The sequence below is a fragment of the Scomber scombrus genome, chromosome 17, assembly GCF_963691925.1.
Source record: "Scomber scombrus chromosome 17, fScoSco1.1, whole genome shotgun sequence".
Taxonomy (NCBI): domain Eukaryota; kingdom Metazoa; phylum Chordata; class Actinopteri; order Scombriformes; family Scombridae; genus Scomber; species Scomber scombrus.
Window position 1 is genome coordinate 16,856,534 of NC_084986.1, and position 14,951 is coordinate 16,871,484.

Sequence of the window (14,951 nt, forward strand, 5' to 3'; positions counted from 1 at the left end):
GCTTGCTGTCTTGCGCTATATAAACACATTCCTGTCTGTTGCTTTGCAGTGACTGAAGCTGGATTTGGAGCAGACATCGGGATGGAGAAATTCTTTAACATTAAATGTCGGGCTTCAGGGTTGAGGCCTAATGTGGTAGTGCTGGTTGCAACTGTTAGAGCGCTAAAGATGCATGGCGGAGGTCCGAATGTAAGTTGTACCACAACAAACTGAAAAGGTTACACAACGCAATCAACCCAGTGACGTGCTTGAATTATGACTACATCTGTGTCTCTCTCTGTCACGCCGTCTTCATGTGCGTCAGTGACATCTCGCGCAGTTTAACAGTTACGTTGTTTTGAACGTTCTCCTCTGATGCAACTGAATAAATCAATTAAATAATCCGTTTGGGATGGATGTCCTCAACAACCTTAACTAGCATGTGACACTGTTAATATACACTGATGCAATCACCCTTCAATACCTGTTGTTTATGGTACTCATGTGTTTGTGATTATTTGTTTTCAGGTATCAGCAGGCGCACCTCTTCCCAGAGAGTACATTGATGAGGTATGAGCCCTACATCTGCATTTATCTGCACTAATCTATATGTGCAGACATTCAGATGCACAAACACACATATATAAGCATCTACGAGTGAGACGTGACAAACAGACCATCATTTTTGAGATGAGGAGCTAGAGGGTTGTGACATCTCTTCTGAGCAGTCATTAAAAAAATTGGCTGGGCTTTTTTTATCAGGGTTTCCCATACATTAATTTATTTACATACTTTCATAAAACTTTGCCTGCCACAAATTGAATTTCTATCTTTTGGAGCTCCACACCCTCTCTCTGTCTCTCGCTCTCTCTATCTCTCGCTCTCTCTCTCTAACTGACACAGATGAACCTGCACCGACTCGTTATCTCCCCACTGAACATAAACAGCCTTCTCTGAGCTTTTACCATGCAGTCGTCATCTACACTGGACAGGCCTGGTCACACTATATCCACTTAAAAACATAAACACTTAGAAGAAGACTTAAAGATTGATTGTGTCTCTGCTTTGTAAAGTGTGGACCATAGACTAAAAACAAGGGGCTTCATGGTGCATTCAGGTCTTGTAAACTAAGACATTTAAACCAAAATAGGGGCGCCTATTGTCCCACCCCCAAATACACTCTGATTCTGTGGCAACACTGTGGTTGCAAAGGTCAGGATGTAGCCATACACATATACCTGACTATGGGTGGAGATGGAGTATTATCTTAGTGTAGCTTTGCAGCCCTTTACTTTCCCAACATCCCCATAGGACCTCTTACAGCCTTGACCTTGTGTGTGTGTGTGTGTGTGTGTGTGTGTGTGTGTGTGTGTGTGTGTGTGTGTGTGTGTGTGTGTGTGTGTGTGTGTGTGTGTGTGTGTGTGTGTGTGTGTGTGTGTGTGTGTGTGTGTGTGTGTGTGTGTGTGTGTGTGTGTGTGTGTGTGTGTGTGTGTGTGTGTCTTTGGAAATTAGACATCTTTTGACAGATTTGTGTGTGACGCAATAAAGGATTGTAGTCAACCTATCTGCTCACCAGCTGTATTCTTGCTGACATTAAATTTCCACCTATAAGCAGAAATACATCAGCTGCACACATGGTTAAGGGTCCTTATTTGATTAACAGCACAAATAGAACCTTTGCATGTGGTTTCCGGTCATGTGGGCCTTAGTAGAGTGGAGGTGGGTTTCTTTTGTTGTGTGTGTGTCCACGAGCACACGTCCATATCTGGCTAGAATCACTGCTCTCTCAAGCAGGCTCAGCTGAGTCAATAATGAAGCAGTATAAGTTAATTGTGATGCCTGTAATGAGAACCAGAAGTACTGGGGGAAACAGATCCAGGGAAATTAATTTATGAGAACCTGTATGGCTCTACTGCTCTGAGCCAGGGGCTACACACACACACACACACACACACACACACACTGCAAGATTGGATTACTATGGTCAGACCTGGAGTAGCAGTACAATATGCTGTTAATGTGCTTGGCAGTACAACTGGAGTTCTGCACATGGTAGGATACTGTGTGAGAATGATGGATGAATAACTGCGCACACACAGTGGGCTACTACCACAGTCTTATTCTGTGCTGTAGTACAATACTGAAGTATAATGATTTCAAATGTTAACAATATACCACATCAAAGGGGAAATGAAACTAACTGTTCAAGGTGAATGCCATAAATATGGATTAAGTCGAAGTTCAGACAACTCCAGCTAAATAGCTAAATTGGTGAACATGAAATGAAGTAATTTAAAAGAAGCATTCACTGGATCTGCCTATTTCCTGTCAAACACTTGAAATTACATCTCAAAAAAGTACTGGTCAATGAAGGCAAAAGGTTTCTGATGTTTGTATCTAATCCTGCTGTTCTTTTCAATACTGCCACATTTTTTGCAATAAGTACTATTGTGGCACTGGAGGATTTTTTATGTTATAGGTATCAGGGGTTCAGTATTATAGCAATGGACATTTTTGTGCTTTCTGTAGTGATATGAAATATTGTGATGTTATTACGATACAGAATTGTCAGTGTCTTTTATAGCTCTAAAGTTAAGTCCTCCCTAGTTTATATTCCTCACTCTTTTTAAAGAAGCCTAATAAACAAAGCCAAACTTGTATTAAAAGGTGGCTCAGGTTCATAAATTTACTGTCCCTGACCAAGTTTTGACATGATGGCTAATATGCGCTTTGGTGGACAGACAGTTGTATTACATTTTATAGAGGATTCAATGTTTATTCTTTTACAGTTTCAATTGAATTACATTCAACTTTTATGACTGTTTTTTTCTTTCTTTCTTCTAGAATCTGACCCTCGTTGCAGGTGGTTGCCATAGCAATCTGAGGAAGCAGATCCAGATAACACACCTGTTTGGGGTACCAGTTGTGGTGGCGCTCAATGTCTTCAAGTAAGACGCATACAAACACGCAAATCCACAAAAACACAACCCAACTTGAGTCACTAACCCTTCACTCATTTACAGTAATTTAATAGAAGTCATGTTAGTAACAGGACAGTTCAGCTTTTCATCCACATAGGCGCCACTAAATATTAAAGTTGTGATGACGACCTCTAAGCCCTGCTAACAACACTCTTCCTGGTGATTCTATAGGACAGACACCCAGGCAGAAATTGACCTTGTGTGTCAGATCGCAAAAGAGTGCGGGGCATCTGACGCTGTGCCGTGCCACCACTGGGCACAGGGCGGCCGAGGTTCTTTAGGGCTGGCCCAGGCTGTGAACGATGCTGCCAGCAGACCCAGCAACTTCCAGTTCCTCTACGACTTAGAGGTAAGTGCAGATATTTTAGTTTGAAAATGAGTATTTTGTTTATTTTTAATTAATTAATCAGAATCAGAATATAGCTTTGTATTAAAAGACATGTCAACCACTTTAATGCCTTTGTTTTATTGCTACGTGATGGGCAGTCAATTCTGGGAAGTCTTGGAAGTTGTGACTTAAATTAACTTATCCTGTTGTGTGTGTCTGTGTGTTTGTTTGCGTGTCTAATTATAGGATGCATATGCCTGCATACCAAGAATCCAACAGAATTAATTGTATAAACCCAATTGAGGCCCATTATTTGTTAACAATTTAACAGACATTTATTTGTTCCAACTTCACAGTGCCAGGTTGTTGGGTTTAGAGTTAGAAGGAAGGTCAGTGAACATGACAGATTGGAAGATATGTGATGTGACAAAGAACATCAGGACAAGAAGTTGGTTAAACATCTGCAGCCAAGACAATGTTTGAGTAGACAGGGCCAGCGGGGCACACAGCAGAAACCAGCAGATTTGTGCGCCAGACTTCAGGACCCTGACACATGTGATAGAGGTGTCAGACGCATCGCAATAGGAGGGAAAACTGCCACCTACATGCATGTGAAGAATGGCCGTTGTAAATTTGACTTTACTGGATGTAGATGAACACAGATGTTGCTTAAACTCTGTGGAAGCTCAACTTGCTATAACAGTCTGCTTGTGTATGATTATTATAATGTCTTGCTAACATTTAATGAAAAATTGGTCATTGTTTCATTTTGCAAGGATGGAGAAGTGTTGCCTTCCAAGGTCTATAAGTAACTTCAAAGACTTGACTACAATTGAAAACACACTGGTGTCATAGGTCTCAAATGAGGACAGCCACCCTTGTTGTTTTCCATATAAAGCTGTGCTCTAGCAGTTGGCACACACGCATGGGTGCAGGGAGATGCACAAGAAAATGAAATGCTTACAATACTATGTGGTCCTGTTGAGAGAAAATAGCATCTAGTAATAGTCACACAGTAAAGGTTGTGTGTGTGTGTAAAACCTGTTGGATGATTTAATTCACTCTAATTCTTTTTAACCCTGATGTCGGATGTGTGTTCACTGAATCTAATTTCCCCTATTATTCTCCTTTTACTGGAATTCCAATCTGTTTCTCCACCTGTGATGCACTGTCTTTCCTGTAGATGCCAATAGTGGAGAAAATCAGGACAATAGCCCAAAAAGTGTATGGAGCTGATGACATCGAGCTGTCTCCTGAGGCCAAGACCAAGATAGATTACTACAATCAACAGGTGAGATCACTGCTTCTGCAATAACAACTGAGTCACACACAGGAGTCCCGCTAACTGACTCTCTCTGTCTATTTTTCTTCTCTCTCTCTCTCTCTCTCTCTCTCTCTCTCTCTCTCTCTCTCACACACACACACACACATACTGACCATTGTGTTTTCATTTTCTATAACCAGGGCTTTAGTTCATTGCCCATCTGCATGGCCAAGACCCACCTGTCCCTGTCCCACATGCCTGAAAAGAAGGGTGCACCCACCGGATTCATTTTGCCAATCAGAGACGTTCGTGCGAGCATCGGGTCTGGCTTCATCTACCCACTTGTGGGAACGGTACGTGATCTGAAGCAATCTAGGAGCAGAAGTCTAATATGAACTTAAGTCTCTGTGCGGTTTTATATCTGATTCCACAGTTTTTAAAAGAGGCTGGATCAACAAAGCTGCACAGATGTAATATATTGAAACTGTTTGTGCCATCACTTTTCTATCAGTTACTAAAACAACATACAGCTGCAGAGCAACTCGTAATTGACCTGTTGAACCTAAAATACAACAGCTCTATTACAAATTTATTGTCAGCCTGTTTTGTGCAGTATTGCAATATATTAATAATTATCTCTTTACGTTTTTTCCCTTTCTTACTTGATATCAGTACAAACTATTATCATCTTGGACCATAAATTTGTGATTTTAATTCAAAGTCGCATAAGGACTGCATGTGTGTCTCCTTAGTGTTTCAGTGGGTCTACATTCAAACATTTTTGTCTGTGTAGCCTGCCTCAAAGCAGCTATTCACTGCACGAGACAGTGAATCTAATATTACAGCCCAGGCCTTTCTTTTACCTCGTTACTGTAGTGTCCAGATCAGACACTGATATCTACAGCCGCTCACTTTGATATGTAATGCAAATTAAGTTTGGCCAAACTTTGTGTAAAGTTGATTAAAAGCCAAATCTGTAAAAACCACATCTGTAGTTTGTTTTAACATTGTAATGCAGTTTGTTGCTTTTTGGTTAAGTCCGAAAAAGGCGGTTTTGCCCTTCAGCCTATTTTACTTATTTCAGGCATCTTTGTAATGCTCTGACACTGTAAAAACCTCATTTCCATGACTTCTGTTCTTGTCAACTCTGTGGCTGTTTTTAAGCACATAGGATCATCAGGTCTTGCAGGTGCTGTATCCTGTGTTTCCCATGAGTTCATCTATGAACAATATTTATGGTTTAGGCTCTGTCCCCTGCTTCTCTTGGAAGTCATAATACTGAGCCAGTTAGAGCTAAACAAGGCTGGATGGAGCCTCTTGGTTGATGATGGGCTGAGCAGGAAGGAAGCAGGTTCCTGAGCTTTTTGTCTCCCGCTGTCTCGCCAGAGTGCCCTGAGGGCCAGGCTTTGATAGGCGGAGGCAGAGGTGTCAAACAACGGGCATGCTGGGAAGGGGTGGCAGTATCTTGGTGTGTCGTCTGTCCAGTCTCCCAACCCTGCCTTTGATCTGCCGTGGCCCGTGGAGCCACTGGCACGTCGACGACCCTTGAACTGTGACTCCTAACCCAAAGCGAGTCTCCTAGTAGTCCTTTGAACTCTTCAGGTTAACATCCACAGATTGAATTTTTAGAGAGCTCACGTTTCACCCAGCACAGGTTTGCTTCTTCTTTGTTCTAGACTCAGCCAGACAACAGTTTATTAACCAAACAATATAAATAATTGTTTGGTGAATATCACAATGTTTCAATTCAAACCCTCTATGGGAAAATTCACTGAAACAGAGGCTAGCATGGAAAGGAGAATGGACTTCTGACCTCTATAGCACTGAGCATCTCTCCAAACTATACTATTACTAACTTAAAGCAAAAATAAGTTCATGATTTTGCTAAAAGTTTCATCTGTGCTTTGGTTCTCTGTTCTGCCATTTTTTTTAAATATTGGCAAAACATTCACAGACCTCCAGTAACACTTGACTCAAAGAGGTGGAAAGTTCTGATCAACAAAACGCCTGAGGCGGTAAGGGCGTGAGTGTGAGACGAGGAGGAGCTTCCGAGCTGGGGAGGGGGTTTAGGGTCTTTACAGGGTGAAGAATCAGGAAGGGGCTGATGTCATTCCTCTGAAATGTGAGGGAGGGGTCACAAGCAGAACAATAGATCTCTGTAGAGTTCATATCCCGTTAGAGCTGCCTCCACTGCACCATTAAACCCAAAACAGTCCAGATTTATAGAAACCCCTTTCCTGGCTGGACATGTCACATATTCACAACTGGTTAATGTGTAACGAGTTGTAGATTGTTTAAGGGGCCACGAAAGAAAACACACATGAGATGAAAGCAGATGTTCATTTGTTTTGGCTTTGATCATGTTAATGACTCAAAGGCAAACGAGTCCAGTAAACCATGTGCTGATGTGTGAAACTGACCTGGACTTCAACTGTTTTTTTTACATCCGTTAAAAAGGATGCACATATACAGTAGATGGACAAGTTACAGTTTCACCATATGGTAGATGTTGGCACACGAAGTGACCTTCATCTCAACTATTTCTTTATTCTAAACATCTCATTACATTGTGCATTGTCTCCATGTATTGTCCCAAGAATACACTGTGATTGTATTCATTTATTTTTCATTTTTCTCTAATTCCTGAGTGCTGAACATTTTAATTTGAACTTAACCTGAATCCTAAGTGCGACTCATGTCTGTCCCAGAATTAAGAATTGTTATATAACACTTACTGCCTTACACTTACATTGACCTGTGACAAGTTGTAAACATCAAATTGTTCCCTGAGGGAAGTCAAGCTTTCTCCAATGAGTTTTTGTCACAATCACTTTGCATCCAAGAATGCAGCTTTTTAGGTGAGCATACATACATACATACATACATACATACATACATACATACATATGGAGCAAAAATATTTAAACTGTCTCACACTTACTGTAATTTGGTGCAAGTCAAGTTAATGTTAAATTGCTCAAACTTTTGCTGTTGAATCCCTTTTCATAAGCTCTTCAATCCTCCTCTACAGTGAAACCTTGGCCGCATGTTGACAGAGACTCTTCTGCAGAATCAGTGGGGGGTAGAAATCCAGCTTTATTGTGTCCTCCAGGGTTTTCTCTGACAAAGGCACATTGTGTTTAGGCATAATGGAGGGACTTATTTGGCCGAGAGGAGTTTCCAACTTTAGCCTTGGAGTGTTGTGTGTTTTTGCGAGTGCCAACATGTTCTCAGGCTGGAGAGGAGGACCAGGAGAACACCGCATCTTTTGTTACTTTGTAGCATCCTTTGATATTTAAATGTACTGCCTGATACTTTTCACTATAGAAGCTAAATGTGAATCCAAGTACTAAGCTGCATAATATGCTCTCTTTCTACAGTGTTTTGAGGCATCCCTCCGGCATCTTTGTTTGAGATTTAGTTTTTTAAACTGGAGTTGTTCATTATTCAATCTAAAGTGAAACTGTGTGGTCTGGTGAGGGGCAACAGGAGATATTTCTCTCTTGCAGTCCTTCTTTGTTATTAAATATGGTAAGAAAGGTGTATTTTTATGCAAGAACCAAGTCTAGTAGTAGTAAAGAAGGGTGAAGAGAAGTCGACATTTTTACAGCTGTCAACAGTAACTCTTTTCTGATGGCTCCTTACTCTTACTTTAATAGAAAGAGTTTAACAGGTGGGCCTCCAGGTTGATGATCAACTGAATCTCAGGAAGATCTTTGATGTAATGGTGATGGGGATGCAGTCAGTTTTATTACGCTCAACCGTGACATCACGGTGGTTCGAACGTGGTGATGTCACGACCAAAAGGAGCCCGAGAAATGAAGTAATTATGCTGCCATTATTGTTCCCCATGCAGTCCATTAGATTATGACTTGATGCAGTGATATTGAATTCCTTTAAATCTGCTCATAGTTTGAGTCATCTGTGGTTAAAACCGTCTGATGGATGTGGTCAGAACAATGTCATGTAACGGCCGTCACTGTTTACATCAGACCAGCTACCCACAAGCGTGAGGAGTCGCCCTCTACTCTGCGGGGCTGTAAGCATATTCCTCACTTTGTGCCTTCGTTTACTTGCGAAGCTGCGTTTCCTCAGACAGGAAATTGGCTGGTCACTTCCTCCTGTCTCATTTCCACTAATGGGCCCATAAAACTGGCCCTGGGTCAGAAGGAGAGAGGCACGCAAAGAATGTCGTTCCCTGTCTAATGAGCAAGATAATTTACTTTTCAGCTCAGATGGGATGATTTGGTGGAGGTTTTTGAGAGGGGAAAGTGTTTTATGAGTTAGACAGTTGCCTTTGATCAATTATACTGTGCCAACCAGTTCCCCTTTTTTTCTCTGCTGTACTTAAGTGCTGTATATGCACATTATTAACTTCAGTTACTTTAGATTTAGATTAGATTTGGAAAGTTCACCCGCTGTCAGTATCTGCATTCACATGCTCTCTTCTGTCCATGTCACAAATTGAATTTGGAAGAATTTCCAGTCAGTTGCTTTTTGCCCTTTTCTTATTATTTAATCTGTCTCAATACAATTCCACGTGGCTTTATGTGATATCAGCCGGTTACAGTAAAAAGGTTCTCTTGAACAAATGTTAATAAATGTAACTTCTAGTAGGAAAACAGTGCAAATGTTTTCTTTGTTTTTACATCCATCCAGAGGGAGTGAATTTGCTTTCTTTGCATTTTTTCTACAGGGGAAATGCTTAAGGACTTGTTTGTCTTGGCGAAATGTATATGACCATCAAAGCTTGACACACCTTTTAATTATTACCAGTTCATGAAACCTAAGCAATAAGAGTTTCACCTATTTCAGGCATCAGTTGCTGTACAGTCCCTGCACACCAGAAAGGCTTGATGACAAGTGTGCTGGATCGAAAATCCAGTGGCCCATAAGGACCAAGCACACACAAGAGTGAAAGCAGAAACATTAAGGGAAACATGCTCCAAATCCAGAAAAAAGGGGGGGGGGGAAATCCCTCCCACCAGAGCTCTTGCTGTGTGCCAATTGTTTTTTGGGTTTTTTTTTTTTTTTTTGCATTTTCCTTTTTGTTTGTGTCTTTTGGTGTTTGTAGCATTTCTTAATTTAGAGCATGTTTTTCTTTATTTCAAGTTAATTCAAGTCACATTTAGTTATAGAGCACGATTTGTTTTTAAAAGAGTCGATCGACCAAAGTGCTGTAAAGAATTAAATCAGGCAATAAAAACAGAATGAACGTAACAAATCAGCAAATTAGTTAAAGCATAGAAACAGAACCATTTGAGATGGATCCAAACACTAAAGAATAAAAGTGCCTTTCTGTGATTTGTCCTTAGGGACATCAGTAAAATTAATTTAATTTATTTGATGAAGGTCTGAGAAACACTGTTTGTTTTTTTTTGCCTCTTTCACAATCGGGTTTATGATCCGACACACTTGTCTATTTGATTTTTTTGTGGTGCACAAACTTTGTAGCGCTTGTTACTTTTTTGGTAATGAAATGCAGCTTCTTTTAGCTACTTATTGGACGAATGAAAACTGTGGTCTGTTTTCTGGAAGTGATCACGATGTATCAGTCCAGTAGTGAGTATTACCAGAATACTGTGTTTAGAGCCTCTCATCTCTGTTCTCACATCTGTGAGGCAGCCTTTTGTTATCTATATCTTTAGCATGATGAGAACAAAGCAACCATTGACTCCAGCTGAATTCATCACTGCTAAAGTAGAGGTTGCCCTCACATTGATCATCTGTCTGCCTGGAGTTAAATTAGTCTAGATTATAGTCATTCAACGGGCAGGGGGTGATCTTATTGTGTCTAGTTTAAGCAAGTTTTGATAAAAAATCTTGGTTTTGTGTAGAACAGCTGTGTTGTGGTGAAGGCTCTAATATGATGTTTTAGTTATTATTGAGATTTTAATCACTCTGATATTTGTGTGTGTGTGTTCAGTAACATTTTTATGAGAATTTCAAAGAAGCGATGATGACAGTGAATATGAATCAGCTGCTAACGGTCATTTAGAAGAGTTAAATTTGGTAGTTTTATAGTAATTTTGTACATGCTTCTCATTTAGAGTGCCGACCTGAAGACACAATATTAAATAGAGGGCTGTGAGTTCGAATAGAGCAATAAAAATACATATACTGTATTCGTTTCTTTCTTGCTTTGTGCAGTGATGTATAGTATCAGTCAAAAGTTTGGACACACTTTGTCATTGATGTGAATGGGAAGGTGTGTCCAAACTTTTGACTTGTACTGTATTTCAGAGTAATTCCACTGTGTCAAGCAAATACAATACATTCAAACAAATTTTGTTTTTGTTTTTCAAATCTCTAAAAGTTCAAACCTAAAAGTAGTTCATAAATATATCAGCAGTAAGAGACAGGTGTGAAAGAGTCACAGTTTTCACTTTTATAAAAATATGAAAACACCACGATGAAGAAAAACATCAGTCACAGTACTGTCTCAGACAAAGTGTTGTACAAGTGTGCTCTGAAATGTCAGGTTCTGTGAGCTAAGGAATTTGTTGAGTATAATTTTTTTGTCTCATGTGCACAATTCCTCTCGTAATAAGTTACAATTGGGAAGAATTTTAAATGGAAAATATTTTGCTGGGTAAATTTGAGTCCTTAAAATATTCACCTAAATGCATTACAGTTTGATTTAGACTATTATGACTAATTTCTTCCTTTTTTTCCTTCCTTTTGTGTTGCTGTAACTGACCATGTTCTTGCCCTCTACTTTCATCTCCTCCTTTCAGATGAGCACCATGCCTGGCCTGCCAACCCGACCGTGTTTCTACGACATAGACCTTGACCCGGTCACAGAGGAGATCACTGGGCTCTTCTGAGCAAGCTCTCTAAAGGTGTTCTCATATGTATTATCGCATATACATCAACATAAAATGGTCCATTAAATATGCCATTTCAGTCATAAAGGAGTATGCAGTGGTATCATTATAAATACTTTATAGGCATTGTCGATATAATTTGTTACATGAGACATTTATTTCCTCCCTGGAGTTTTTCAGTTAACTGTCTCATTGACTCGGTGCCAAGGTCTCAGTATTTGAGGCTACTCTCTCTCTCTCATGCACACAGTTAAATTCATCTTCTTGTTTTTTTTCCCAGGCTCTGCTGTGTCCTCAGGATCCTCAGCTCCATGTGTGCACTCAGACTCATCCATCCCCCGCACCTTTGACAGGAAATGCTTTCTTACTTTTCCCAGCAAGCTCAATCTCTCCCCACATCACAGTAATATGTCCTGGTAAAAAAACAAAAAAAACAACAGATTACTGAAGCATTATCTTTATGCTTTATTTGCACATCTGTGTATTATGTCAAAGATGACCCCTTACAGCCATATTATATATCTGCTTTTGACCTCTATGTACACATTCTTTGTGTATGGAAGAGTCTTTGAATCATATTATATCAATTTACTTTAGTATTTTCTTAAAATTCAGCCTTTCTTAAATGTGAAAAAAAGTTACTCAAATGTCTTAAAATGGTGCTGATGTCTTAAGTTTTTTAATTGAAATGGGTTCCGCTTGTGTATTTATTAACTAAATTGCTTATATACGCACGAACAGTCATCATGGTATTAATTTCAATTTTAGTGTCCTAACCTCCTGGATAATGCTGAATTTCCAAGCTGCTGTACTGTTTAAATGAAAATCACTACAGCCATCAAGTAATCACTTCCAAACCAGTTTTGACATATTGTTTAAGTATTACATTTTATATGATGAGATAGCTGCATATGCGATATATCCAGCCTGAAATTCCTATTATTTGTGTGTTATGACTTTCTAGATGTGATATTTCTGGGTTTTCCCCTTGAAACTGTTGAACAGAGGTAGTAAGCACCCCTTACATCCTGATGTGCCTGATCTGTTTAGTTACTGGATTAATAATTGTTACACTCATTTGCTGTGTGAATTGGCGCCTCTATTTTTTTTTTTGTTGTTTAGGGTTAATACCTAAATTCTTAAAAGTTTACACATTTTTCTGGGATACTTGTGGAAGTGGTCTTGCCAGGTGAGGTGCCCCACCTCTGCCAAAAACTGTAGTAAAACCTACCTTTACATTTCTGTACTAATAACTTTTGTTGCTGTTGTACTTTTTTTACCTCTTTCCATTTCTTACGCTCAGGTTGTGTCCATCCAAAATGCTGAATGTAACGGTCTTGAAATGCAAGCTGTCCACTTTGACAACCAGTTTTAATTACCTGACATCAATGTGAGTAACCGAGTGTCTGTGATGAGGTGATTTAATGACAGAAAAAAAAACAGTAATTTAAAACTTGAGCCATTGCTTCAGTCACACGACATTTCAGAGTTTAAACCAAATATTATATTCAAATCTAACCAAAAAGAGTTACATACTTTTTTATTCTCATTAACAACAGTTGTATGTTAAACATGTTGGTGTAAGTGTGTGCCTTTCATTAAAAAAATATCCTTTTATTTACTCCAAAACTGTGTGTTTGTTTTTCACACCTAGCAGTTGACTTGTGGCTCAGCCCATCTGTTGTTTGGACACACACTCTCTTCCTGTTGTCTCTTGATTCTCCAAGGAGACGCCTCAACAAGACCTTATTTTTGTCCCAAAACTTCCTCTTTTCTGTCTCTCACCTTACTCACACACTAAAACATTAAATTTTTTCATCATTTTCTTCTGTTTTTCTACACAAGCGTTGCTCTACACCCACAGGGGGGTGGTCCCTGTGTTGGAAGTATGCCTGAAAGCTGACCATCGGGCCCCCCAGCAGCACTCCAGGGTGCAGAATCTGTCATTATGAGGTGTTTGGGTTTGCAACATGGAGCCAACGTACATGTGTGCACATGTGTGTGCCTGTCATAGCTGCCATTCCACACCTGCTAAGTCTGTTATTCTCTGTGTTCACCAGGCAGGATCTGGTACTTTAACTACAGTTAAGTCTGCAGGAATGCACTCATTTATACAGTAGTGCTCAAACGGCATATTTACACATACTGTGTGTTGTGTGTGTGTGAGAGAGGGAGAGAGACTGAACCCTCTTGTTTTGAGCTGATGAAAGATTTGAAGACATGGTGTTGATGAGGAGGGGGCTTCGTCATGGCTTTGTAATGTGCTGGAAAATCCCAGCTTTAAGATAAAGCTGTTTATGTCGAGCAACTGACTCAATCTGCTGAAGCCTCCAGTTGTTTAAGCTCTTGTCTTTTAGCACTTAAATTAACAGACTTGCTAATTTCAGTACCAAGGACAGGTCCTTTATAAACGTCTCTTGTGAGAGTAAGAACTGGAAAACAGCTCGGATGATCTCTGATCTCTGGATAAATGATGAAGATGTTTGTCATGTTGTTGAAGTTCATTAAACTTTAGATTGTCTGGTCAATAGACATGATAATATTATGTCATTATGATTTTGAATTTGCCTTATTTTGAAAGATATCACCTCAGAGTGTTTAATATCCATTTTAGAGAAAAATATGCTAGTTGCAGCATTTTAGAAACACAGATGCTTTCATATTAACATTACAGCTTTTTTAAAAGCCTGCGTTGTTTCGGCAACATCTGTTTCACATCACGTCACAATTCTGTCCAGCAATGATTATGCAAATATAGCTGCTCTCTCTTGTTTGGAAGCAAAACCCTTCATTTGTCTGCTTTTGACAAAGTATGAGAGTATGTGACGACCTCCTGCTGTGTCTGGGCGAGCTTTCGCTCGGTGCCCGTGCCAGACATCGACCCTCAGGGCCACATTCTATAACTCTCTCTGTCTCTGGAAAACATGACACTCGCCAACATTTCACTGTTTCATTTTTAGAAAAATATTCAGTCCCGGTATCAAGTGTTCCCACAAAGATACCTGTTATCTATCTTCAGACTGTAGCTGATGCACTGATGTCCATGTGTCTAAACATTGTCACCAAATGTGTTCATATCTTATAATTCTGCATTGTTTGGATGACTGTTACTTCTCATATCTCTTTATTTATCTGCTCATCTTCTCATACTGAAACAGAACAATAATCACTTCTTCCCAAATATAGTACAATCTGTATATCAGTGTCAGTGAGCAGCATGAAAAAAATGGGCCAGTTGTTTTTGGACAGTGTCCAATGAGTAGATTCCCATCACCCATATAACAAGCAGCAAGTGTGAACGAGTGCTTGTGAACGTCACCCCTCCTGTAAGAGTGTGGATGCGTAAGCATGCCTTTTTAATGTGCCCTTACATTATCGTTTTATTGAGCGGAGACCATGACATGTCCGGTAAGGCTTTCACTTTAATGAGAGCCTCCTTCTCCTTCTCCCCCACCCTCCTCTTTCAGATGACATCAGCACTTCTGCTGATCAGCCTGGCGTGTTGAAGGTCATCCACTAACACATCTATCTGTGTACAACTGTAATGAGGCTTCCAGTCTTGGGAGACTCGA

General features: G+C 39.9%; 1 protein-coding gene across 1 annotated transcript in view; it reads left to right on the top strand.

The window, feature by feature from the left end:
- mthfd1l (methylenetetrahydrofolate dehydrogenase (NADP+ dependent) 1 like) overlaps positions 1–11,702 on the top strand; it is a 36,209-nt gene extending 24,507 nt beyond the window's left edge. The window contains exons 21-28 of the mRNA XM_062437144.1: positions 50–189; positions 508–549; positions 2,824–2,927; positions 3,132–3,309; positions 4,472–4,579; positions 4,753–4,905; positions 11,290–11,394; positions 11,660–11,702. Coding sequence (XP_062293128.1) covers positions 50–189; positions 508–549; positions 2,824–2,927; positions 3,132–3,309; positions 4,472–4,579; positions 4,753–4,905; positions 11,290–11,379 — 815 coding nt within the window. The 3' untranslated portion in view covers positions 11,380–11,394; positions 11,660–11,702. The remainder of the gene's footprint in view (positions 1–49; positions 190–507; positions 550–2,823; positions 2,928–3,131; positions 3,310–4,471; positions 4,580–4,752; positions 4,906–11,289; positions 11,395–11,659) is intronic.
- Positions 11,703–14,951: the final 3,249 nt, after the last annotated feature.